Genomic DNA, 27,137 nt, shown 5'->3' with positions numbered 1-27,137 from the left:
TTGGAATGAAATACTTTCATTCATTATTATTACATCATTTTATACTTATTAGGATCAATACTTTTCAGGCTAACAACATCTCCTCAATAATAAATGCTTAATCAGTGTAAACAACTAAATTAAAACATCTTCATAGTGTTGATTTTCACTGACATCTCATGTTATCACTGCACAGTATAAAACCTCTCATGACAGAAACGTGTCACATGTAAAATCAATGACACATCATGGTTTTCATCATAAGTTATCAGATTACTCTTAATTAATCACAAAATGGATTTTCCTCATAGCTGCATGCTGTTTGTCTCTTGGGCAACGACGTATGATTTAGAAAATACTGAAAAGGCAAAAACATTGCAAAGTAAAATGTTTATTCAAGTCAGGTTGATATTAACATGCCTTGTCTTGTGAGACAATTCACAACAGATTTTAACTCAGTAGACGTTTCAAAAACATTTACATTTCACATATTAAATTATTACTCTATCCTTTATGTATTTGTAATACATTTCCAGGGAACATTTGTTATATCTAAAATAAAATAAAAATATATATTTGTGAATCAACTGATTGAAACATTTAGAATGTCTTTAATATAATACAATTGTATCATCAGGTTCAATTCAAAATCAAGGAACATATAAAGTAAGGGTCATTACATCATTGTGACATTCAAATATTGCAAGTATCGGTATAAAGGTCCAGATTTATAGAGGCATTTGCAATTTGACAATTACTGCTTCCTCCTGACAATAATATAAAACATTATTATTAAGAGAGCTGGATAACCTTAGCCCTCCTGAATATCATCAACAGTTTGATGGTTGGTTAGTTATTGATAACAAAGATGCTCTATTACAATCAAATACATGTTGAATACTACCAGCCTTGGCACCAATGTGAGTTCAGTGATGCAATGACCCTTCCTTTTTTTATATGTTCCTTTTCTTCAAAATACGGAAAGAACACAAATATGCCTGTTTTACAATATTCTGCATTCAATAACTCAGCATGCTATTGTAATATTTTTAATGAAACCACTGACTGACACATTCAGTATAGTTTCCTAATCTTTCACACTTTGTCTCATCCTCATCGCGAGTTGTTATGCACTCACTCATCTGTAAATGATCTTCAGAAACTGATCTGGGCCTCCCTTTATAAAATGCCTTATCTATGGGATGTGTAGAGGAGAAAGTGTGACATTCCTGTGGGGATTACTAAACCAGCAAGCGCGTGTTGTGGGATTATCCAGGCGTCGGCCACCCGTGGTCTTCAGCAGACATTTAGGTATCATCAAAACCGTAAAAGACAGCATGAAGGTCCAGAAGTCAAAGGTAGAATGTTCAGATAAAGTCCCTGAATGGGTCTCCGTAGGTTCATTACTGTCAGTGTGAAGACACACTGTGATGACCTCAGGACCTAAAGCTGGTAGCAGAGGTAAAGGAAGAGGTGAAGAGGTGAAGACAGAGAAAGAACACAACCCTATTAACCCTCTGCCAAAACACCCCTCAGGTAGTTTGGGCCACAGAACATCTAGAGAATAAAAGGGCAGATGAAAACGAGAAACAAGGGGGAGGTCAAATTATTGTTCGCAAAATGCTAGTTTAGAAAGTGGAAATGAAAGAGATGGCGCATGGTTTATGTTCATAATGAAAAGAGGGAGGAAAACATCAGCGAGACATGATGAATAAGCAGCAACAAAGCAGCTTCGGCTGGTTGTTGGTGACACCCTGTTTTCTGGGTGTAACCTGTTGTCCCTCAGTAGTTGTTACGCTTGCTCCGGTCTCACACAGAGCCAAGGTCGAGGGGCGTGGCAGCCAAATTCGAGCTCAGGGCGAAGTCAAACTCTTGAGAAATTGCTTCCATACTCCTGCTCCAGATTCTCTACCATGTTCTCTAAGTCATTAGCAGCGCTAGCAGTTCCCGAGGAAGCACTGGAGGGCGTTAAGTGCCTGTTATCACATGACCACTAACGCATCTAGGCAAAGTCTTGACGGCAGCTCCGAATGGAGCACGCAGTCTGGAGTGTTTGGAAAAAAGATAGCGTCATTAATTGTTCGTCTTTTGATTTATTGAAGACGAGAGACAAACAAAAAGTCTCTCCTGAGAGCTGTGGCAGGTAATTGTCACAGTTAAAGCAAACCAGATGGCAGTGACATGCTCAGGCTTTCTGAGAACTGCTTTCTCAATCTGGGACAAAATCTGGCATCAACTCTGGGGATACCTCCAGGACGCTGTTGCCTGGTTGTCACTGTTTTGGTTGTGAGTATCGAGGTGAGGGTTGACTAACCGAAAGTAGCTTGCCAGTAGCTGGAGAGGGATCAAGAAAACCTGTTCATCAGGAAAAACCTTAGATTTAGGGCTTTAATCATGTTCATGATGAGTCCTGGATATCATCTATTTATTGGGGTGGAGGGAGGAGACAAGACAGAGAGAAAGAAAGGCAAAGACAGAAGGGAATAGAGAGTAGAGAGAGGGAAAAAGTTAGAGGTTGTGCATGATTCGCACTAATAAAAACAAGCTTCAAATTTCAAATTTAATATTTCATCCCTCAATATGGAGATGTACTTTGGGAAATACAGTTCAATATCTTGATATGAGCCAAGGCTGAATAATATTTCCATGTATGCCCAAGAAGTTCATGAAAAAAGATGTGTGCAACAAATGAAATCTGATGGAAAGCAAAGGCGAGAATGAGAGAAGCAGAAGTGCATGTTTTCACTGGAACTCAAAAGCCACTGCTTAGTTGGACCAAGCGACACTACACACTGCAGTAATTTCCACTTTTGTTTATTTGCCAGCCAACATCCAGATGTAAGCCGTGGGAGGATGTTATGAGGTTTTTAGATTTAAAAGAAGTGTCACTACAACAACTGTAGGAGAGGTGATCAACTTACCAAATGTACCACATATTGACTGACAACATGATAACAATCTGGACATGTTAAAGTTATTGTTGTGTTAAAAACACTGACAATTTGTGCATTTTCTGAATATAGATAGTGGGATAAATGTTGCATTTTAGACTCTTTTCTTGCAGCAGTAACATGCAAACAAGATAAAATGTTAGTCTGAGCCCATGTGTAGTCCTAAAAGGCAGCAGTCCAAGAACCTCTGGTCATTGTATTGCAGTGCGTCAGTATGAGAAAACGTGCAGCTGTTGAATGTGGAAAGACCTCACAACATTGTATGTATGAGCCGGATGTTCAGGAGACACCTCTGAAAACCCAAACATTAACAGACGCTGATTAATATCTTAAACCCTGTCAGACCCACCACTGAGTCCATCTTTCTAAAACCATGTTTGTAAGATGTTCACACCCATGAAAATGTATTCAACTCACGATCCCAAAGGAAAATCGAACAAGTTTAAGACGTTAAATGGCATAGACGGAATATGAAAAGTAATTCTTGTTTTTTTGCTAAGTACATTTTGTGTGACCTATTTATTAGGAGGAGACGGCAACTATTCTTTAGCATGTTGGAGACCAGCTCCACATCTAAAACCTGGGCTGTGGTCAGAGGCAGCAGGACTCTATCTCCTTAATGAGTAATGCAATCAACACTATAAGGTGTATGATGAAGAAAACCAGATAATTATGCAGAAATGTGCAGCGGCCCAGAGCTGGCACTGTTGGATGCTGGGAAGTGTGCATGTGTGGGTTTTTCTGTAACACCAATGATGACGACTAAATGATGATTCAACCTCCTTTAAGTGGAGGAGTGGAAGGAAAGGGGGATAAAATTTCAGTAGGGCACCCCACATCAGTAACTGCGGTGGTTTTTCAGAAGTTTGTCTGAGTGCAGAAAATGAACATTTTGGGAAATGAGAAAAAATGTTTCAAAGGGCCATAAAACAAAGCTTGAAATGATTTCCTGGCCACATGGAACAGCTTATTCTTTAACTGAAAGAAGACATGAGACAATGTGTATCATGTTGACACTATCTTAATATAAGCTACTTGAAAATCTGTAACATCCCATCTAAACTCCTCCAATGATGGATGAAGTTATGTACTGCTACTGTATGTGAAGAGAGGCTCCGCAACACAGCTATGAACTAAAACATGTAAGTAACCCAGCGGAAGCGGTGGCAAGAACAACTATGATACCACATGTGGTGATAGACTGGTTGCATTGGTGATCTGACTAACCTGTGGTTTTATTCCTTTTATTCAGAAGGTTCCGGGCTCGGGGTGTGACACAATCTACGCTTCCGGCTCGGTTGTTCATCTTCATCATCAGAAAAGGTCCGGTCCAGAGTGATGCCCTGGCACACCAGATTACAACCTGCATACAACATATACAGCATACACAAACGTAGAACTGTCTTACTATCTCATTACTTTCTACGCATCTTGTCACTAATATACACAAACCATCAAAGCAGTTCATTTGAAAAATCATGTTTACTGTAAATCAAAAGTACTAGATGCTAATTACATTTCTTCACAATGACCTCTGACTGTTGGACTGCAAGTTCCTCAAATTACTCTAAAAAAATGCCTCCAAATTCCTGAACGTTGATGTCTTATCTGTCTTGTCTTATCTTCCGAAGACCAAATTCTCCGTCTTCATTGCTTGAACAGATTCTCAATTAGCGTCATTTTCTGGCAGTCTCAGGGCATACCGCCTCAGATAACCTCTGTTAACCCTGGACAACTCCACACCTGAAGTCCTGTGACCTTTAATCGGGAATAGAGATCTGGCATTCCACACAAGCCCGGTCATACAATTGTTTACATACGGAGAGAAACACAAACACACCTGTGTGCCCTTTAACATTGCTGCTAGCCCATTTAAATTGAAGGATTGAGAAGTTGTGTTAGATAAAAAGAAATATGTAGAAGACTCGATTAGCTGTCTGATTAGGAGATAACACTTGCAATGTAGAACGGGGGAATTAATGCTACTGTTGATATTCACGGTAAAAAGAATGAAGAGCGAATCAAGTCTGGCATTTCGGTTCATTTGTCTGTTAAAAAGGCCCCATCCATCATTTTTATCCATTTTTTTCTTCCCTCTCAGACACTTTCTCATCCCTTAAGTAACACTACGTCCCTCCTCTCCTTTCATTCCCCTTCTTCCATCTCTATCTTTTCTATCTCCAGTCACCCCGTTGTGAGTGATATGTTTCCGAAGTCGTCACTATCAGATGCAAAACTGGAGGGAACAGGTCAAAGAGAGAGTTTTTTTCTTTTGTCTCCGTTTCCGCCCCATCATTACTCTCTTATCTGGCCTCAGCAATATGAAAACACAGCCCAAGGCACAAGGGTTAACTGGGGCCAAGCATGTCAAAGGGGAATTGTGTAGCCCACTGTGACGGTAAAGTTTGGGTAGATTTCTAGATGCACATAAAACAGTAATGTTGTGCACACAGTTTCTGATCTGGGTCAAATGGGTGGGGACTCAAATTGAATGAATTACAGTGAGGTCACAAATTCACCAAAGTTTGGTTACTTACTGTATGCGTTTACTAAATTTGCAAACACAAAAGACTGTCGTGGCTCCTATGTATGTTTCATGTCCTCAGATGACTATGAAAATCGCTGTGAATTGATTGGTTGCTGGGGTTACCAGACTGAGGTTGCACAACATAAGCAAGAAAGAATAACAATGCATTAGGTATCCATTAGCATATTGTAACAACTATTGACATGAATTTATGGCGTGTTTCCACTACGACCAAGTGATGGCCAAGAGAGAAACGCCCAGAGACGGATTTGTTGGACAGCTGCAGAATTAGTGTAAATACTACAATCATTTTGGAAACACACCAATAATGTTAAAAAGCTCTAAACGTGGAGGGAATACGGGAGCAAATTCATCAAGACTGGAAGGTAAGACATAAGTGCTTTACTGAGTTCACTGACAAGCAGAAAACACTAGAAAGCATTGTAAAACCCTTCTGGACTGCAAACAACAAAGTGTGTGAGCCAAGACCCAAACTGCACAATCTACAACCTCCATCCATCTTCACTGAAGGGGAGGGTGTGTGTGCAGAAAATCAGAGCCAAACAACAGAATCAGCTGAAAGCATCAATGTATTTTGCAACTGTATTAGTCTCTTGGTTGGGTTGGGGTGGGGGGGTCTTGAGTTTGGCGCTGAATACAAACACAGTCATTGAGGGAGCGATCAGTAGGTTATCCCAGCAGATTGCAACTTGTAGTACGGGGGGGTATGACTCAGCAGATGTGACATCGGGCCTGCTCTGCGTGACGCAGGAAGGGGAAGACCACCTCACGGCTGGGCCGTGTTGAAGCAATCACAGCAGACTTCGCTGGGTGGGTTTATGACTCACTGACAAGTGCTTCCCAGAACCCGGCTACCCGGGGGTATATTCTCTGCTTGTGTGTGCTTTTAAGTTTACGTTAAAACCCCCTGCTTACATGATCAATTACATTCAACTGTCAAGTTTATGAGACAGTAAAATCAGTTCGAGGAAAGCAAAAATTCAAGAGTTTCACTTAAGTGTCTGCATCAATACTGAGTCACATTGTGACCTATGACATAAGGCGTAGCGGGAATGGGCGAAAAAATTGCCACCCTGCTCCACCAAAACATGGGTGCATGTAATTGGAGCACAATGTGTTGATGGTGTGTCATTGCAACAGTAAATCTCTAGAAAGATGACCTATGAGAAGGTCAAATGAGGACTCTGTCTAATGTTTTAAATTAGTTTCTGAATCATCCAAAAGTGCATTTAGCTTATATGGCCCCATCTTCTACCCTCTCTAACTGATACATGTGTTATCTGCTAGGTTTCTGCGTATAATCTTTAATATGCAGCACTGAATCATAATTCTTTCACCTGAAAACCAAATAATACTTCAGTTTACACTGCGGTCAAACTCACACACATTTGGGCTCGTTAGCTCAAATACAAGCTGCTACAAAACTGCCAATTCTCCTCATGTTAGGAATCGCTTTGTTAGGCTCTGCCTTAGCCCTAGAGAAAAGCCTTCGTTATTGAGTAATTAGAGGGTAAGGAGATGTTTCGGTCTGGTTATTATCATTGGTATTGCTGTTGCAACATATTCTGACGCAGGCAAAAAATTGAAAACAATTGATTTTTTCTTTTTAATGTTATTCATTTGTATTACCCAATTATTCATTCTGAGTTGGCAGAGAAAAGTTTATAAAATTGGCTTAGGAACAGTTTTCCCTCTGAAAAGTAAAAAAAAAAAAGCTACACTCTTAACGCTGCACAAACACGCACACCCACCTGTGATGAGAATAGTTGGTTCCTGAGATGGATGGATGCTCTGAACTGTCTCCTCTCTTCTGTTCTGACTGTCGTCTTCATCGTGAGTTGTGTCATAGTCACTAAAGAAAATGGCACAAGTTTGAGAGATGAGAAAATGTTTTATGTAGAAAAATCAGTTTGTGTGATGGAGAATGTGGAAAAACAAAGACCAAAAATTGAGTTAAGGGTTGAATATGCTCTAGAAAATACAGAATCTCACTTTAATATGCTGGCAAAACCTTTGGGTAATCGTCTTTCAATATTTTATATTATCGACCACAAGGGACGGCAGCAAAGCCAGGTACGTAAGCAGTGATTATGAGTAAAATCTTCCATCCATACACTGTGGCCTGCAATGATGAAGATATTATAATAACAGAGGCTTATAATGAAACAAATTAGCCACCGTCTGTGTTCTGCAAAAGCCAAAGGTGTGGCAAACACATACGCAGATCTGACAGGACTGTGCTGACCTGTTTGGAATCAAAACTTGCAAGTGTGCAACTAAAGCAATGACCTGAATATGTTGAATTACCCTTTATACAAAATACTAAGTGCTTAACAGAAAATGAGCTAAATTGATGCCACACTACAAAGTGTTTCTCATCAAATAGTCGATCCACAGAAAATTAATAGGCACCTTTTTTGTTGATTGATTTATGTCAGTTCTCCAAAAACATTTGATGGTTCCAGCTTATTGAATGTGAGAATGAACTGCTTTTTCTTGCCTAACATTCAAGTAAATTGAAGAACAAGAACTGAAAACACACTGTGAAAGGATTAAAGTTCTGAGATGAAAACACAGACATCACCCAGACCGGACAACACCGTGGTAGCGACCTGTCAATCAAAAGGTAGCTGCACCCTAAACATACCCTGCTTTATGGCCTATTTGACTCTAAATGGAGCCACTAAATGAACATCATGCGGTATTGAAGAAGACTTGAAACTAGCGATTGAGACCATAAACTGTTATAAATATAAATAATATGTTTACAATGTTTACTGAGGTAATAAATCAAGTGAGAAGTAGGGTCATTTTCTCATAGACTTCTATACAATCAGACTTCTTTTTACAACCAGAGGAGTCGCCCCCTGCTGGCTATTACAAAGAATGCAAGTTTTAGGCACTTCCGCATTGGCTTCACTTTTCAGACCCGGAGTTTGCCCAGTGGTTGCAGCCTTATCCATTGACTTTGTTGCTTTGATTTTGATTTTCTTTTAAGGTAAAAGGGTGCTCTAGGAAAATAGTTTTTTTGGGGTTGAAATGTTAATTCGTCAAATACAATGTGCCTTGTATTTGACATAAATCCTCCTATGCAATAGACAAATCAGTACTGTATGTCTGTACTTCAAGGTAACACCTAGTAGCTAGTATTTCATCAGACCCAAAGGTTATTGTAATGGCCACATAAGCCATGCAAAATCAGTCTTCTGACCTTTGTCTCCCTTCCTCATCTCTCTGCTGGCCATCAGTCTGTTGGAGCTGGCGGAGAGCATCCTGCAGGCCTCTGATCTTGGCCTTCTTCTCATTCAGTACCATGACAAAACGTGAGTACAGCTTCTCCTCCAACATCTCCTTATCCTCAACCTGCTGCTCCAGCCTGGTGAGAAAAACACACCACAAATACATGTTTTAAAAGCTTGTTTGCCTTTTGAGAGTAATTTGCTTAAAGGAATGATGCCAATGCCTCCACCCTGTGCAGACATAAGTCACCAACATCCTCCGTTTCTGGCAATGCTCCATTCACAGGCCAAGGGATTAACAAGTAGATAAACAATTACACAAAAATTGCTATTCGAAACTAAGTCATATATGAAATGAAATACACACTAGTGAATCATTTGAACTAAGTTCCCAGAAATCACAAGCCCAGTTTGCAACACTGGGTGGAACCCTTAGTACTCTCAAAAGGGGCGACCAGTGATGATGTCATACTGGGTGATTGCTGTGCATATAAACAGCTGGCAGTAGGACTTAAAAAGCAAGAAAGCTTGCATGCAAACAAGACAACCAACAAACAAATACCAGCGCTGAACATTTTCTGGGGTATTTTCCATTTTCGAACTTGACATTTGCTCTACATCACATATTCTCTCACAAACACACATTTAAATCCATCAGCCCAAAACACAGGGCTGCTTTCCCCCCTCATTCTTACTCTCTGAGTATTCTCTGGTGCTCCTGTTTCAGTCTACAGTTCTCCTTCAACAGCTGGCAGTTTTTTGACTCCAGATCTGTTCTGCGCTTTAGGGACTGGCCAATCATCTCCCGGTTCAGCTCCAGAGGGTCCGGAGCTGGCTGGAGCTCTACTGAACCCAAGTGCACCTGAAGAAAGGAGGGAAAAAAGAATAGAAAAAGAAGAAGGAAAATGAGAGAGCAAAATCAAATGAGCCTACAAAGTGTATGAGCATCGGCATTCATATCTAAAGGCGATAAACTTTTCTCTGCAGGTTGGCAGGCTTCATAATTCATGAACAGTTGAGGAGCTTAGCAATGTGGGATGACCAAAGTACTCAACCTGCATTGACAGGTGACAGTTAAGATAGTTCATGGCACATGGTAAGCATAACCTCTGGGTGCCTCCCTTTGAGCTTGACCGACTGGGAGGACACAACAGGACAGATTTAAGACTACATCTCCCAGCTGCCCTGGGAGTACAAGGGGATCCTCTAGGAGAAGCTGGGGGAAGGTACCTGAGAAAAGCACATCTGGCACTACAGTCGGATGCATAGATTAATGGATTAACGCAATAATCTCACATCTAAAGCAGCGGAAAAATGAGTAAGCATTTGCACCATAACGTCATCCCAAGAGGCTCTGCAAAATACTGTAGAGGTACAACAAACCATTACATCACATTTTCTTTGAGGTGGGAGACTTTTTAAGATGTTGAGGTGTTTTCTTCTGTCTGGGAAGGAATACAGGATGAATTCATTGGTGACCAGTAAACTATGCAAGTGAGCACACAGTTTCCTCTCGTCTCTGGAATCACACAGGCTTCAGATGTAATAAAAAATTCCTCATTTGGTTTGTATTTTGGCACTATGTCACAGAGCGGTGCTGAGGCATTGCAGCGGGGAACATAAAAATGCGGAAGTTTTCAAACGTTTAGTTGATGTGTCAAATTTTAAAAATTCCACCGTAATGCTTAATAAATAAGCAAAATAGAACTAAATCTACAGCAAACAGCTGCAATTTAATACAAAATACCCTGAGGCACAGAAACACCGTTCGACCTGAAGAGTGCACATCAAAGCTGCCACACCGAACATACGTTCAAATAGCCGCACAATCTTTGTTTGCTCGTTGCCTTGGAGATTCTCCCATGCACACACATACACACACACACGCACACACACACGCACACACGGTGCTCATGATGCACTGGGAAACCAGAAGGTGACGAGGTGCTAAATCTTCACTGGGCTGTGTCGAGGTCGCAGACCCACTATAATAAAGCCGCCATCTTCAAAAGGTCTCATAAAATACTTGTCATTTTTGTCCCGGGCCGATGCTGTCCTGGCAGGCCACACAGCTGTTTTCCCCGCCACTGGTGAACCTGAGTATGCTGAGTGGACATTCGCTTCACATCGCTGCCACAGCTTCACTGCGTTAGCCTTATCTGCTTTTCTCTTTCTCTCAATGTCAGATTTTCTTCTCTCCCTTCTTCTCCTCAATGTTTTCTCCCTCTCACTTTATCTCGAAACAATACAAACTTCTCTGTAATGTTTTGTGCATGAAATACTCTACTACTATTGAATGAAACCAATAGCAATATCATCTCTATTACTATGTATTTTCTGCCAAATCCTTTTGGGCACCTGCATCATTTTTATTCGATAATCACTTGGAACAATTCGATCGTTCTTCGAAGATCAAAAAATCATGACCCATCCCTTATTATTTTAGCCATGATACTGTTGAAAATCCTAATAACTAATTAACAAATAACTTTGGAGATCCCCTGATTTTTCTTTTAAAGCCGCACCAGCAGATCAAATTGTCAACTTATCCAGCGAAACGTCTAAACATATACTAATGTAGAGACCGTGTATCCTAATAACATTGTTGATCCCCTGACTTTTCTTTAAGCGCCACCGTCAGGTCAGAATTTTAATTTGCCATTTATAGTGATAATTAGCCAATTTTAGCATGCTAACACGCCAAACTAAGATGGTGAACATGTTAAACATTACACCTGCTAACCATCAGCATGTTAGCATTGTCACTGTGAGCATATAGCATGCATAAGCTTGCATTTAGCTCAAAGCACCCCTGTCCCTACATACAGTCTCACAGAGCCGCTAGCGTGCCTGTAGACTCTCAATCTTGTTTAAATGTTCTTCTTGTGTTCTTTGACGGGCTTGAACGCCACCAACCTTCAATACACTACCGCCCTCTGCAATAAGAAAAATGCCTGCCATGAGCACATGTGCATCCTCACATGCTTTTTGTGCATGAGATAAGAAAAAAAAATCAGGGATCGCTAGTGAACAAAAACTCTGCTCAGTGAATTAATAGATTACTGACTCCATTCAGTATCACTCCTACAATCAATATAGATTAAGAGAAAATTCTGTAAACAAATCTTTTTGAATAGGGACACACAGTGCTGTCAGTCTGATCAAAACAATTTAACTTAATAGGATCAGGACACAGTGGAGACCACCCAGGATCTAAGGAGGATGAGGTTCCCAAGAACTCATAAAAATTTAGAACAAAATCAAGATGTCACAGTGATACAGTGCAGGCTCCTCTCAACGATTTAAAGGAAATGTAAATGACACTAAGCTTCATAAGTGATCAGCAAGTTGACATAGTGACTGTGTGTTGTGTTGTGAGTGTTTGTGCAAGACTGCCCATCATTAGTAAGAAATGGTGAAACTGGTGTAGGAGGAGGCCCAGTAAGAAGAATGGCTGACGCTGGCTCAGTCGTGAGTTTAAATATAGTGTTTAAGTCATTATGTCCAACTTGCACACTACCGTAGGCTACACATTACTATCTATATGCACACATAGGAGATCGTAACTACTGTCAAAGCTTTGATCTTAACCCAAACCTCCCTTCCATCTTCTCCTCGAACCCCTACTCTCCCTTTTACTACCCGTGCCTAAATCTCCGCTGTGCTTCCACAGGAAAGTCATTTGGTAATAAATCAGCCACACAAGAAAGGATAATGTGAAGGCTTTGGAGTCTGACATGCTGAGTACACTAATATTTCTACACTTTAAAGAGCGTTGTCCTACATTTACTGTACAAGTATCGCTCCATTATAATGTCAAACGTCAAAATTTATCATCGAAGTTGTACCCACTGACACCGTTCAAGACCATAATCTTCCTCGCCAGCATGTTATCACCAGTTTAAGAAACCAGATACGGAGATCTAAACTACTGGAAGCACAACCCTTATTTACTGGTTTAACATTGGAAATGACACTGCAGCTGCTGTTTATTTCTTCTGCTCCTTTCCTTTAAATACCAAAGGTTGTGTGTTTCACTGTCTTTACTTTCAGGGTTCCTGAGAAAACATAGTGCAGTAAACAAGTGAATTCCAGATCACCAAAAGTTTACCTTTAGCTTACTGTGCAGCATGCAAAGAGGAAGGATGCACTAAACAAAACATAAATCTGGAAATATAGGCAAGCAGCATGCTAAGTTTAACATACCAGTGATAGATAGTAATGAATGTTTTTTATTTATAATTCTTGTTAATTCCTTGTTGAAAGACAGAAAAAGGCTAAAAAGCTCTCTTTATTTTTCTTGAGCTTCTGTTTCTCTCCTGAGACACAGAGATAAAGTTAAAGGTCAGTCGGCACACTGTTGCCAGCCGCCGCCAAGGTGTGGGAGGTCAGACTGTTTGTCTGTGATCCATGACCCACTGCCACATTTTTCTACTCGGTTACTAAATCAACAAAATAAGTAAATTGCTTGTAGTTATTTCAGCCTCTAACAGCATTAAACATATGACTTTAATATGACAGGGTGGGCAAATTTGTGACAATTAAAAGATCAATGCAGCTAACATGACAGGGCAAGACCGACAGAAAAGGAAAAGACCTCTAAAATGAGATGTGATTTTTCCTCCAAACATCTCTCTGAGATAAATGCAAACCCCGAAAAAATGTTTTGGGATGAGAAATTCTGTATATAACATCATCAAAAGAGACAAAAAAGATTTAGCAAAATATGTGAATGTAAAATCTTCAGGTTTCACGATAGGTTTGTTTGACAATACAACACAGTCTGATGTGTGTATGTGTGTGGTCTAACTGTTTGTTTGTGTGTGTATCTCCAGGCAGCTAGCCGGACCATAAGGTCAAACCCGTGGAGAAGGGGAGACGTAGGTGTGGAGGACAAAGCCAAAAGAACACAGTCCCAGTGAAAAAGATACCATAACACACTGTGGGCACAGAGGACACAAAGCTTTCCTTATCACACAGTCCAACACATTGCTAGAGACCAAACCCACCATTTATTCCCATGGATCAGAGGACAATAACCACTGTTAATCAATAACTAGTAATCAATAACATGACAGTGAGTTAGCATCATCGGATCTCTGGCATATCAATATATCTCATTTGCTGACAAAAAGTACGGCTCATAATAAAAAAAAATTATCTTATTGTTAAAGTATTTCATGTGAAGGAAAAAATAAAGTGAACATGTCTCCTTTTTTTCTATTTCTAAATAATGATTGTGTCCAAGGGAACCGGGAGGTGAGTGGGTGAGCAGCGCTGTGTGCATGATGACAAAGAGACAGTGTTCAAGGTTGGGCAAGGGTGCTCAGTATGGGAAGTGTGGGCATGGAGCGGAGATCAGCTTGTCCCATCAGCTCCCTCGTCCGCTGTGCAGAGGCGTGAGGCCAGATAAAGAGCAGGAAGTGAGGGGCGACAGCACTCAGTCCGTCCCCCGATTACACGAATGTTCCCATAAACACAGGGCATGCTGTGGCACAGTACCAGAGCAGATAGCATTCACATATACAATAAGATTCACTCTCATCCAGAGAGATGGACTACAACTCAGTGAAAACTACTTTGATGACTGCAGGAGAGACGCGTCGGTGGATCAGACTCTGCGTTCAGGACAAAAACCTGGCTTCCAATTCTACCACAATTTCCCACACACTAAAAGCAGAACAAAAACTGAACTACAACTGTAAAAGCCAAATCGTGTAAACGTGGATGATTGCAGAATTTATTAAATTTTTTTCCTAAACCCAATAAAAGCATTTTGGCCGCTTCATGGGATTGAAAATTTCCCTCGCCAACAATGGGTTTAGTGGGCATTTGTGTTTGGGCCGATCAAAACATTGCCTCTGTTAACATGAACTAATGTGATTAAAAAGATCAGCCTCCACATGTAGGCAGGTGGTGCTCATAACAATCACAATGATACAGTGAAAAATCATAGGGGAGGCCCCATGTTACAATGGTTCCTTCCATTGTAGGTAAAGTAATTAATTAGCTGCTTAAAAGAACATTCATCAAAAACTATTTTGATAATCGATTAATCATTTGAGTCATTTATTAAGCAAAATAAATGCCAAACATTTGCTGGTTTCAGCTTCATATCAGGATTTGCTGTTTTTTTCTGATTTATTTCATTATAAAGTGTTTATCTTTGGGGGTTTTCACTGTTGGTCAGACAAAACAAACAATTAGAAGACATAACCTTAGGCTCTGTTTCAATACAGCAATGAGTAGCTTCACATTTGATTGAGAATCAAAGGCTGAACATCATTACACTGGGAATACTTGTTTTGTAAAACCAGAAGGAAACCGTGACAAAGGGATCTCTTATCCTGTCATTTATCTCCAGTTTGCAGTTTCTAGTTCTATTTGTTTTCCAACATATTATTATGGCAAATTATATGCACAGTGAACTAGACATTTGCATTTAAAAACTGCAGAGGTTTGCTAGCAGATACAAGGCTTGAGGATGTTTGGTATAGGACAAAAAAAACAAAGAAAGAAACAATTTAAATAAGACAGCTTTGAGATCTGCCACCAAGCAGCGTGGAAAAGCTGCAAAATATAAAAAGAGAGAAAAAAGACACCAAACAGACGAGAACATCAACAAAGAATACAAATCTACTTACATGAAGACAGGGAGGAGAAAAACAAGCCAATGAGTGATCACATTAAAGATGCTAAAAAGTGGCTAGGACAGAAATAGGTCACCTATTAATGTATTGTCATCATGTTATCTGTTTTATAAGTTTTTGCTTTCGGCCCTTACTTAAAAATGACCAGGCGCATGATTTACAAATATTAATGTGTATAAATAATGTTGACAAACACGTGCTGTGAATGTACACACTGTAGACTGTATATAAAGATGGACGACATGACAGCTCCCCAAAAGTGAAGCCAAAACATCTCGATTGCCCCCTGGTGGTTGGTTGCAGTATAGGTCATGAAGCCCGCCTACTCCATGTTAGTGGATGGGACATGGGCCAAAATAAAAAGTCAAAGTACACGTCAAATACATTTTCCGCAAAGATGGGTTCTGTCATTTTAGGTAGTTCTTATAATGCTGATTTATGTTCAAGTGTTAATTTTTCTGATAAGTTTGGTTTTAATTAGTTATTTGATGCTATAAAAAGGGGGTGAGACGCCATGACTGACCGCTGTGAGTCTTGCTGACAAGCTGTGGCCACGCTCGGCTTGCAATTGGTTCGGATGGGTGACCTCGATATTGCGGCTCCACCGCCCGATCGCTACTGCGCAGACTCTGGCTCCAGATGACGTCAAAATCTTAAGATGGCAGTTCCCGTATCTGGGATATTTTGGCTTCACTTCTTCGCAGTGGGAGGAAGTGGTTATGCGTCGTCCATCTTTATATAGTCTATGGTACAACACACTCAATATGTAGAAGTATAATGTATCATTTCAGACTTCAGAATTTGGGATAATTCAATAAGAATAAGAAAAACATGGACTATTGGCATCATGCTACACATCTGGAATCCCTAGTGAACTACAACACAAGCTCTATTGGACAAACATAAAACATCGACAATCAGTGTCACATGCTTCCACACAGACTCATCCAGGATCCTGTGGCTTCAGTCACCACAACTGTCAAGCATTAGAGTCTCAAAATTACAGGAATCCTCTGGATAACTGATTTAATATTTGGGACCATCATGCTGCTTGTCACAGCGCTACATCATGTATTCCAAAAGATTTGTCACTTTTCATTAAACAAAGAGAGAGGTAACACAACTGACTGATATCAAATAAACACTGAACTGAAAAAATATATTCAGAAGTTGTTTGGAAGCCAAATCAAGGCAGTCCTAAACAGACATGCAATTCCACTTAAATGCTCCAAAGTCCTTAGAAGATTAAGTGTCTTCATAAGCAGGTGTCAGAAGTAGAATATTTATTTGTCTACCATTGACTGATTGGTACTTAAACAGACATTAAGGAGGAGATAATATCTGACTTAGCCATGTAAAACACCTGCTTAGTAGCAGTTTAACTGCAAACACCCAAATTACATTCATCATTACAACTTGTAAGGTCATATTCATAAAATATTAATGTCAGGCTAAGTTCGCCACCTGTTTTGTCTCGGGCCTCCTTTCTTCTAGTCCTTCTAGGAAACATGCCTCATTTTTGGTCATTCCTGCAACCTGAAATTATCTGGCTGGGAAAATATGCTCCACTTTTTAACCTCTGACGTGTTGAAAGAAAAGGGCAAATAAGGGAGAGCAAGAAAAAAAAAGGAGAAGAAAAGAAGCAGGTGTTAGACAAGAGTGGTAGTTAGCACTTAATGCAAATAGTCCCCCAGGATTCTTAGATCTGTGTCTACCACACACGTACTGCACACAGTGATGATTACTGTCAGCAACAATGTGAGCGTGGATTACAGTTTTAAAAAGCACACTTGGGGCTAAACAGATTTGGGCCAGTGTCAATCATTTTGTGTGGTCTAGTTGCTCCTTTTGGCAATAGCTTTTCCCTGTGCAAAAAAAGACAAAAAGAAACTTCCACCTACACAAATGACAGAATCCATTAATGTCATGTCAAAACCAGTGAAATAGCTTCATTTGGATAAATAAAAGTCAGATGACGAATGCTGTTTATTTGTTTGTCTCTCTTGCGGTTCACTCCCTGCTGATGACATGCATTTGGAATAAGTTTCAGTCATTTGATGGAGTGCACTGAGGTACAAAGAGTTACCATAATCAGGGCATCAGACACGCATTGCTAATTAATGTCAATATCAATGATCTATTATCCCATTAAAAAAAGCCGTGATCAACAAATGTTACCACTAGGAATGCCCCCAGTAATATCCCTACTACATTCATTACATTTTATTTTTGCATTAACATTTGAAAGGGACTGTTTATAACTTCTTACTCGTATAAATCAATCCGGGTCGGTGTCCCATGTGCGCTCGCATGTGGCTACGCTGTTCAGAATCAGACTCCAACATAAACTACATGGAAGCACCAAAACCGCAAAGTTATATCTAGTGAAGCCCGTCTTGCAAAACAGTGTTGGCCGCGGTCGGAGGACGCGAGGGAGACCGCAGCTTTGGTCTCCAGGTCAGGAGTCTCTGCAGTTCTCTGCTCCGCTGCCTACCTGCTTGCCTTTGCTCACACAACGCGCTCGTTCTCGTTCAGCTCGCCCTCTGGCCGCGGTCGGGAGGCTTAGGCAGGAAAAGCCAACACTATGATCATCACTGATTCATGGAGCTAACATTACTGCCAAGCAGGTGAAATATAGAGTGATATTATGGTTCTAGCTGATGTGTGTCGCCTCACTGGTTTGACGGATGCTCGCTCACATTCGAGTAGCACATGCGCGAGGGCGAGCAACACGACGCTGACTTTCGCTGACTTAGCGGCCACAGGTGAGGCTGTTACAACCAATTTCTTATTTTTACAAACAGGCCCTTTAAGCTGAGCTACATTTGGGAAATCTTGTATGAATGTGTTCCTGAGTCTAAAGAGAGAGCATCCACAAAAACAAAACAAAAAAGTGTGTTGGTTAAAATATCCATTCCTTCTAATCTTGATATCATAATTTCATTATTGAAATATGAGATAGTTACATGAGACAAAGTCCCATAGAGTAAACATAACCACTTTGTCAAGTATGTCAAAGGCCAAAAGCCTGGCCAGCTCATCTAAAACTAACAGTATGTCTGCACATGTCCGGACACAGACACATAAGCACACTTGTATACACAACACACACTCATAGACAAAAAGAAAGCCAGGGGCGAGTTGGAGAAAGAAAAGAAAAGGCTCTAATCAACTGTTGTTTAACATTGCTAGATGCGGATGGCCCTGTCCATAAATCAGGGTTTTATGGTCTCTACAGTGTTCCTAACCCCTCTGGTCTCTTCTACCTGCACAGCGGTCCCAGGACCCCAAGTGACCTGCTCCCTGGAGGCAACAACATCCTTTCACAGTTTGGAAGAATAACATCAAAATCCACTGAAAGCACCGTGACCTGTACTCCATCTAACCTGTCACTAACTTTGAACTAAGAATAAGAAACGCCTTGGCACAGTATGTAATAATAAATTATAAATTATAAAAAGAGATGTGCCTGTGTGTGGGGAACAGGCTGTTCACATTGATGCAAGTTTGCTCCAACAAACCTTCAATCAGCAAACCTTTTCCCCAAACGTTTATGAGCTGTGGCCGTTAGACAACTGCCTTATATTGTTGCTATTGGATGACTGAGTGATTCCTATCTCTGGCTTTTACCTCAGTGGCCTGAAGGCAGCCAAGCCATTCTAATTCTGCTTTAATGTGGGGACACTATAAGCCTTATCTTTAACAGCCCGCTGTAAAAAATAAGACTTCCTTTCTTTTTTGTTGTATGTCGTTAGATGCATCTATCCTCAGGGAACAGTGACAAGGCAGAATTGTATGATGTGAGATTCAAGGGTAAACTACAGATAGATCTAAAATTGATCTTCAACAGATTCCTCAAAACTTGGGTATCTAAATACCCACTTTAGTTCATTTAAGTTTGCTATAACTCTTTTGGTTCATTTCTATGTGTGTGATGTGTCCCTGAACAATGATGCAAAGCACCAAAGTTAGCATTTCATTTATCTTTCGTCACAACGGTCACAAAGTAAAGCAAATGCAGTCTACCAGAAATGTGCGTTTGCACGTATTTGCTTGGACAACATGCCAGACGAGGATGCAGCAAAAGTTGAGCCAGATTCAACTTTTTTTCCAGGCAACCCTGCATTTTTGTGTTGCATTGCATTGTAATGCGTTGGCATTACCGCTGTGCCAAGGCAGTACGCAGTCCCATTGAAATAAATAAGGGGACTGCATTTTTTAATGCGGTGCTGTTGTCTGTCTGAACACAGTCTTAAAGTTTATTATATTAACTTTAAAACACAAATAAAAATGTAAAGGTTTTGTCAGCTACACCATACTGGTAACAGTCGGGGGTGAATTCACAAAAGGATTGCGTGGCTTTTGCGGCTGCTTAGCCTGCACAAATAAGACAAAAAGAAATAAGTAATAAGTGAATAAGTAATTCTCAAAGCACCTACAAAGAGTGAAATACACCCCTAACTGCGCTGCCAAGCAAATATCGTGTCGGTCCTTCAATGTGGCCCAGGACATCTTGGGTGCATTCACCCCTGTACTTAGAGCTGTCCACTTGTGATCGGATCACCCAAGACACATGTTAATGCCAGGTCTGAACGGGTCATGTTTAAATTCCTTGCCGAAATATTTGAGGAATGACATTGCACCTTGTCAGTCAGGATCTGTTTTTCTTTTTCTCTATGCCATTGTTCTGCCTACTATGTTCTTAGTGCAAAGGCAACATTTATACTTTGCCACGTGGATAATTGCAATCAGACGCAAAAAAGTAAAGGAAAATTGCACTCACATGTAAAACTTTGTGGGCCGTGTGTTTTGCGCTGTAATATCAGACCTTGAGACGGGCAGATAGCAGTTGCATGTGATGCACAATTCATGGTGCTATCAGCGGCCGTGACCCATTCTTTGTAATAATAATAAAAAACTCAACAAAGCTTTAGCTCACCGAGATGTCATTACAGATCTTCTGATATGAGAGATGATCTGGACTGAAGTGAAAAGAATACACCTCCTTGTCGCCTCCACTCCTTCCTCCTCTTCCTCTTCCTCCTTCACCTCCTGTTAGCGCTTGAAGAAGATCCTCAACATATCTTTCTCTTGTGGCTCCCATATCGTTGGCCTCTCTTGTCACCTCATCTTCTGAAACTGGACACAAAAGAAGGCATTTTTCTCATTTTTTTGCATCATTTTAAATTGTACAGTTGAGAGAAGGGCAAAGAGGTGATGGCAGACTGCAGGGCAAAACTGTAAACATTAATTATGTAGCAATGCATGGATGCACGTGAAAGCAGATTTAAAAGGGAAGCATGCAGAGAAACCAAGGGGAATGTCGTCAGCTGTTGCACAGCTGCTCACACTGGGCTGAGGGTCCCAATTAACACATCAAACACAGAAACACTGACGACCCAGAAGCCCGCACATAGCTGTCACAACCCCATCTCTGCCTGTCAACTCTGCAGATGGACAGCAATAGAAAACTAGGGAGCAGTTATGTTCCAGGTGTCCTTCCAGGGAAAATGTACTCAAGTGCATATGTAACCACTAACACACACACACACACACACACTGAACACTGAACACTGACTTGCACATACAAAGACAAGCTTTGTAGAGTTTAATCTACTTTCTACACCTGTAAGCTGCAGCACAGGAGTGAAGATGGATGATGAAACAAGGTCACTGCTGTCCCTCTGGTTAAAGGACCACAGTTACAATATTGTGAGACGGGGTCAGCCAGGTGCCTACACAGTTTGGATGGTCTGATGAATGGTAAACCTGGTAACAACCCAGTCTAGTGGTCTAATGGTCAAAAGATTTAAGATTTTATTTGTAGAACTTTGTTAAATCACAACAACAAACATGGTCCTGAGACTGTTGGGTTGTGAATAATTTGAGTAGTCCCTGATTCTTAATGTGTTTTTGCATATCTGAAGTCTTTACCTTCTCCGATCCATGCCGAGTTGCCATCAGTGAGAGCCAAAGTGAACCCAGCACCCAGGTCTAATGCCCAGTCCACTCGCAGGAAGTAAGGGAGGTCTGGATCAGTAGCTACAGTGATCTGTCGGACTGTACCACTCATGACCTGCAGAAAATCAAGAACAAGACATAAGAAAATGCCATTATGATACATTTTTCACTGCATTTTGTTCAGGATATTTTGTAGGCCTACTGTTAATATTTAGTCCTAGGAAGACAGCCCTCCTATCAATCCATTTTGATGTTGCAAAGTTGTGTTAATCTTCCAGTTGCATCAATGAGCCTCATTGTTTTACTTCTTGGGAGTTGGTAATAAATGTCCCTGGGTGTGTCTTTAAAAGGGGTCTCTCTGAGTCAGTGGAACCACACAGAGATTTTGGCAGGTTTTTGTGTTTGAGTGTGGCCACCAGCACAGTAATTACACACTCTTAAAGATAAATAGAAGAATATTACTGAAGAGACCCAGTTGTTGTCTGATTTTAGTCGGTGTGTACATTTATCAAACGATCTACAGTACATATACGTCTTAAAATGAGTCTGAATATCCACGCCTCACACAGCCAAACTACATCTCATGATTTAAGTCTGGAAACTTAATGGCTTTGTAACAACCATTAAAACTACACATTACACTGTAGATGAAATTAACCATGAATCTGCAGCTGCATGAACTATTACTCACCTCAGACTTATTTAGATCTTGGTGGATAGTTTGGGAGAAATATGACATTTCCAGAAGAGCCATCATGTTTGTAAATATGAAGCAGAGACCAATGAAAGCCCTGCATGTCATGCCTTTTATCACATATAAGGGATTGCACTGATGTGAGTGAAGGAGAGAATTGCCAATCATCTATTTCTACACATCTCAAGCTAATCCATCCATGACCATGCCGGAGCACAATTCTCTTAAGAGTTGCTTTATACCGTGAAACTAAATCATTATTTGCCAATGCAACACAGCTCAGTGAGAGTGCTGAGCAGGCTTGTTTGTTAATGTCACCTTGCCCTCGGGCTAATGCCTTGGCCAACTGAGTCACTGATGCAGTTAAAGTTAAGTCTCCTGCCAGAAGCAGCCAATGTTCAACAGATCAGTTATAAACAACGTTGATCAAAGGATTACAATATGGTCCACGAGATCGTTCCTGACATGACCTTTTGGTTTACAGGCTACAAATCTAAACATCTTTTTTTTTCTCCTCAGAGAGCTTAAGAAACTTTTACTTGATTACGGATGTCCAGGCCAGAACATGTGATTACTGCTTCCATGTGAAGTGAGAGGTGAGTTGGAAATCTTCCCTGCTTAACTACAGGGCAAAGTGTGCAGAGATGGAGAGAAAAGGACAGCTAAATTGGCAGTTAGCCAAGCTGGACATGTTCGAAAAAATGAAAATGAGCGCCTTTGGACACTTATGCTATAAGTTAGGACGTGACAGCACGTTGTCTTTCTTTGCAGCCTGCACCATATACAGTATGCTGACAGAGCAGGTGGTCAAGGTGATTCAAAATGAGACATATAGCTGAGATCTGACACAGACACAGACACACGCACGCACGCACGCACGCACGCACGCACGCACGCACGCACGCACGCACGCACGCACGCACGCACGCACGCACACACACACACACACACACACACACACACACACACACACACACACACACACACACACACACACACACACACACACACACACACACACACACACACACACACACACACACGAAGAACCTTGCAACAGATTAAAGTTGACCCTTTGTGCTTTAAGAAGGGGTGTGGCTGGACGAAAGGGGATGAACAAGATGAGGGTACTGAAGGGTTCAACTTTAACCTCATAAAGTGAGCCCAGCTACTCATTAGTTACTGTAACATCTGTCGTGCAGGGACGATGACCCTGTGGTAATGACAGAAGGACACTCCAATTAAATAAACAGTGCTGTCTGTCAGGAATGGAGAGCTGTGCGAAACCTTCAAAGTCAATCCCCGAAGTCTTCCTGTTCAGTTACTCGATAGGCGGACACAATCACTGGAATGCTTGAATCATCAACCCTACAGCTCCCCTGCAGCTTTGACACACGGCCTTTATCCTCTTCTCTTACTCCATCTGTAATTTCTTTACTCAACCTTTTCATTGTCATTTCTTTAGCATTGCTGCATATGAAAACAACAAGACATAACTGTGCAGGAAGTACTAGGCAAATGAGTCAAAGAGAGAGCCTCTAATTATGCATCTTGTGTCTTAAATGAGGAGTTCAAACGGAGTAGAAAAAGCCAAGGCAGTTACGGACAATTAAGCTAGTCCTCTCACTGTCCTTTCACTGGACTTTCCCCTCATGCTGCTTCCAATTCAATGGTTTTAAAATGAAAAGGAGAACTCTTTGGCTAGTCCACTGATATCATGACCAGTCAGGGATTAAATCAGTGCTGTTCTAAACAGCAGCAGACTGCCATAGCCTTTTATTCACTTAAGCCACTTGATAAATAAAAACAGTAAAAGCAAATAGCCTATAACACGCACTACAATAAATCACAGCCTAAAGGCTGAAGCATGAGTGTGACCAGAAATTGGCCGATGCATACCTCAACATAAAGACCAGGTTTGAAAAACTACTGTAATTTAACCATGGACACTTTTACTACTTGTATCCTTGCTGCTTGCAGAGGAGGCTGTGATGTAGTGGTAATGGGTCATCATGGTCATGCTTCATCTCATGCTGTATGACAGGATGTGCCTTCTCTTACATGCAGAACTCCTTATAGATATAAGGTAGCAAAAGCATTTGAGATTGGTGACAACAAGTTTCATACTTATATCTAACATCATTGGCAATGTATCTTCTTAGGGGATTATGTGGTCAAAACAGCACTAGTACAACGCATGTGTCTCTCTACTCCTCAGAGTAAGCATATTCCCTTGACATAATCTGGAAAAATAATTGTAACTCTATTGATAGCTGTGGTGACCCTTAAAAAACTGGGTGGAAAATGATGCGAGAACAGCAGCTGAACAACGAAAGCGCTACTGCTGGCAGCATAATTTAACTGAAGTTCTACAGTCCTGTAAGCCAACCTAATCCTTGTTTGCAGAAAATGCATGCTGGATAGTCTAGTGCAATAACTCATACATTTCCATAATCAAAATTCCACTGAAATCACATGAAAAATAAATATTACTTCAGTCAATAACACATTTCACAATTAAAAAAAATTACCACTGGTTGTTTGCAAAGAAATCTGCAATCTACTGGTACAAACAGGAGCGAGCCACAGACGAACAGCGATCACACCAACGTCAGCTCTCCATTTAAACCCTAGAAGAAATGACTAATTTCAAAAAGAGGCCAATCCTTTTAAACAAACATACTGTACAATGCTAGCCTGCAAGGGTTGTCCTCCTGATCTTTGCTCTTCCGTATGTTGTGTAACATCTTACTAATCCTGGATTCAGAAGCAAAATAACAGGTCATTTTCACATCTCCAATATTCACATAGGAATAAGTTACAGTTGTGAAAAGCCCTGATCAGTCACACATGTTAGGCAACTCTCAGTGAAGATTATGGTTGAGCAAAAGTATAGAGACCTAGGCACAATACAACCTGTGACAGCACAACATTGGTGGTGTAATTAGCCAAACGTTCATTCCAATCCGCTCTAAAGTTTGCTTACTTTCTTTGAGGGTCAAAACTGCAAAGAATCCATGTGACCATTGTCACTGCAGTACTTCCAGTATCACTTTCCCTACAATCACAACTCAAATCGAACATCTACCAATGCTTAATGAAAGTTTAACTCTAGGAATCAAATTATGAATGTTATTCTGAAGAGTTTGACCTGATGTTCTCTCTAATACAAATATAAGGTTGCACATACTAAGGCTACATCAAGCCTTGATTTGACTGCAGTAACCGGGCATGCATGTACTGTTCTGTAACCTAAATTGGCCAGTGCACTATACACTATAAAACCTAATCACATTAAGAGGAATGTGAGTCTGTTTAAAGTACACTTGTTCACCTCTTGCTCTCAGAAACCAGACTCTCCATTCGAAGACTTTTTTTTTTTCGAAGTCTCTTTTTACACCAAGTTTTTTATCCACACTCTTGTAGTAAAAAATGCAAAACATTATTTATGTGTGGTTTACAATCTGACAGATTTCCTCTTACATGACGAGCTCCCCAGGAGTGTCTGTGAACGAAGGGTTGAGGGGGATTTATGAAACATAGTTTCAATGCAATCAAGATGCTGGCGTGGCTGGTTGGAGGGAGGGGACTAAAAAAATGGACCACAAAAATGTCACGTCTTACGTCACCAAGAAAGAGATTAGGATCTACTATCAGTCTTGTTCAGCATTACCTTATGATACATATGTTCACTCCCTTCTCTTTCCTATAATACCTGGGAAATTGTATTGTGGACCCTTTTCACAGCAGCCATTTGAACATGTCATGCCAGTGAGCCAGCATGCACAATACCAGGGCCCTGGCCCACCTAAATGGAGCAGGGCCATAATTAAAGGTCTCATATTGTAAGAAGTGAGATTTTCAGGTTTTTTACATTATAAAGCAGCTTTAAGTGCTATATAAATACTGTTAAACTATCGAAACGCTCAATATGCGGAGAAATTACCACAGCCCGTATTCAGTAAATACGTTAATTGCGCGTTTAAAACAAGCCGTTTGTGATGTCACAAATATACAATTTTTAGACCATTACACGGTTTTAAACGTAAACATTCTAAATGTGTCCCAGTTTATTTCCTGGTTGCAGTGTATGTAAACAATAACATCAGCTGACAGGAAGTAAACATGGACCCCAACTGTTGCCTAGCAACGCAATTCTGTTGCAATTCCGTTGCAATGCACTTAAACGGAGAGTTTCAGACAAGATGGTGAATACAGGTATATTCAGGCAGACAGTACAAGGTAAATAAAGTGGGTTTTTTTAACATTACAGCATGTAAACATGTTCTAGTAGAAACGCAAAATACAAGTATGAACCTGGAAATGAGCATGATATGGGACCTTTAATGTTATTAATTAGCTACACCTGTGTTCACACTACAATGACATGTCATGCCAGTGAGCCAGCATGCACAATAGCAGGGCCCTGGCCCACCTAAATTGAGCAGGGCCATAATGAATGTGATTAATTAGCTACACCTGTGTTCACAATACAATGACATGTCAACATGGCTGCTGTGAAAAGGGTCTATTATTCACAGCCTAATTACACTAATAACAAAAGTCAAAAGTCACAAAAGTCTAATGTTCAACATTTTATTTTGGCCTATGTTTTTATTCTGTATTGTTTTTATCTTGATGTTTGCACTATTTTAACTTAATGTTTTGAAAGGTGCTATACAAATAAAGTTTATCATTATTATTATTATTATTATTATTATTATTATTAATATAATATAATGTTATAACAACATCTGGGTTATGTAATCGTTGTCTAACTATCTTACTACTATCTTTACCACTAGTGCACCATGTTAGAAGAAAGCATGGTAATATTATATTTACAGATAATACGCCTTTAACTGCAAGGCGTTGAGTTTTTAACTTCCTGCAGGAACCAGGGACTCAAATGCACTGTCATTTCGTTGTGGGTAAAACACTTAATGCACATATTTCCTCAAAATACTTACGGTATTGTCTGGGCTAACTACAGCGAAGTCCAAACGAAGGCATTTATGTATGAAACTGAAAACAATGCTGTTCTCCTCTGTTGACAGTTTTTGACAGAAAGAAATTTCAACCTTCACCTCCTGTGTGTGATCAGCCAATCAGCAC

General features: G+C 40.5%; 1 protein-coding gene across 5 annotated transcripts; it reads right to left on the bottom strand.

Annotated features, from left to right (window-relative positions):
• Window positions 1-352: 352 nt before the first annotated feature.
• Window positions 353-27,137, bottom strand: LOC119493115 (DNA repair protein XRCC4-like). Of its 5 annotated transcripts, XR_005207909.1 has the most exons (9): window positions 26,993-27,137; window positions 21,302-21,443; window positions 20,307-20,506; window positions 9,413-9,579; window positions 8,690-8,854; window positions 7,230-7,330; window positions 4,158-4,293; window positions 2,294-2,400; window positions 353-1,428 (listed from the first exon to the last, which is right to left on the bottom strand). XR_005207909.1 is itself a non-coding variant. In XM_037778186.1 (8 exons), the coding sequence occupies exons 2-7, from the start codon at window positions 21,438-21,440 to the stop codon at window positions 4,175-4,177; spliced, it is 891 nt and encodes a 296-aa protein (XP_037634114.1). In that variant the 5' UTR covers window positions 21,441-21,443; window positions 26,993-27,137; the 3' UTR covers window positions 353-2,400; window positions 4,158-4,174. The 5 variants fall into 5 exon arrangements, 4 of the variants coding, with proteins under 4 accessions (XP_037634114.1, XP_037634115.1, XP_037634117.1 ...); XM_037778186.1 differs by having other exon boundaries at window positions 353-2,400; XM_037778187.1 differs by lacking the exon at window positions 2,294-2,400.

The sequence above is a fragment of the Sebastes umbrosus genome, chromosome 8 (genome assembly GCF_015220745.1).
Source record: "Sebastes umbrosus isolate fSebUmb1 chromosome 8, fSebUmb1.pri, whole genome shotgun sequence".
In the NCBI taxonomy this organism is placed as follows: Eukaryota; Metazoa; Chordata; class Actinopteri; order Perciformes; family Sebastidae; genus Sebastes; species Sebastes umbrosus.
The sequence above is the reverse complement of the archived record's forward strand: the minus strand, read 5'-3'. Positions and strand labels throughout refer to the sequence as shown.

Bases quoted from the DNA above. Each gene is read 5' to 3' on its own strand.
- LOC119493115 (XM_037778186.1), bottom strand. From the start codon at position 21,440: ATGAGTGGTACAGTCCGACAGATCACTGTAGCTACTGATCCAGACCTC. The intron at 20,507-21,301 runs GTAAAGACTTCA...TTTTGTGTCCAG, and splicing joins CTCGGCATGGATCGGAGAAG to TTTCAGAAGATGAGGTGACA. The intron at 4,294-7,229 runs GTGGGTGTGCGT...TGTTGTATGCAG, and splicing joins ACCAACTATTCTCATCACAG to GTTGTAATCTGGTGTGCCAG.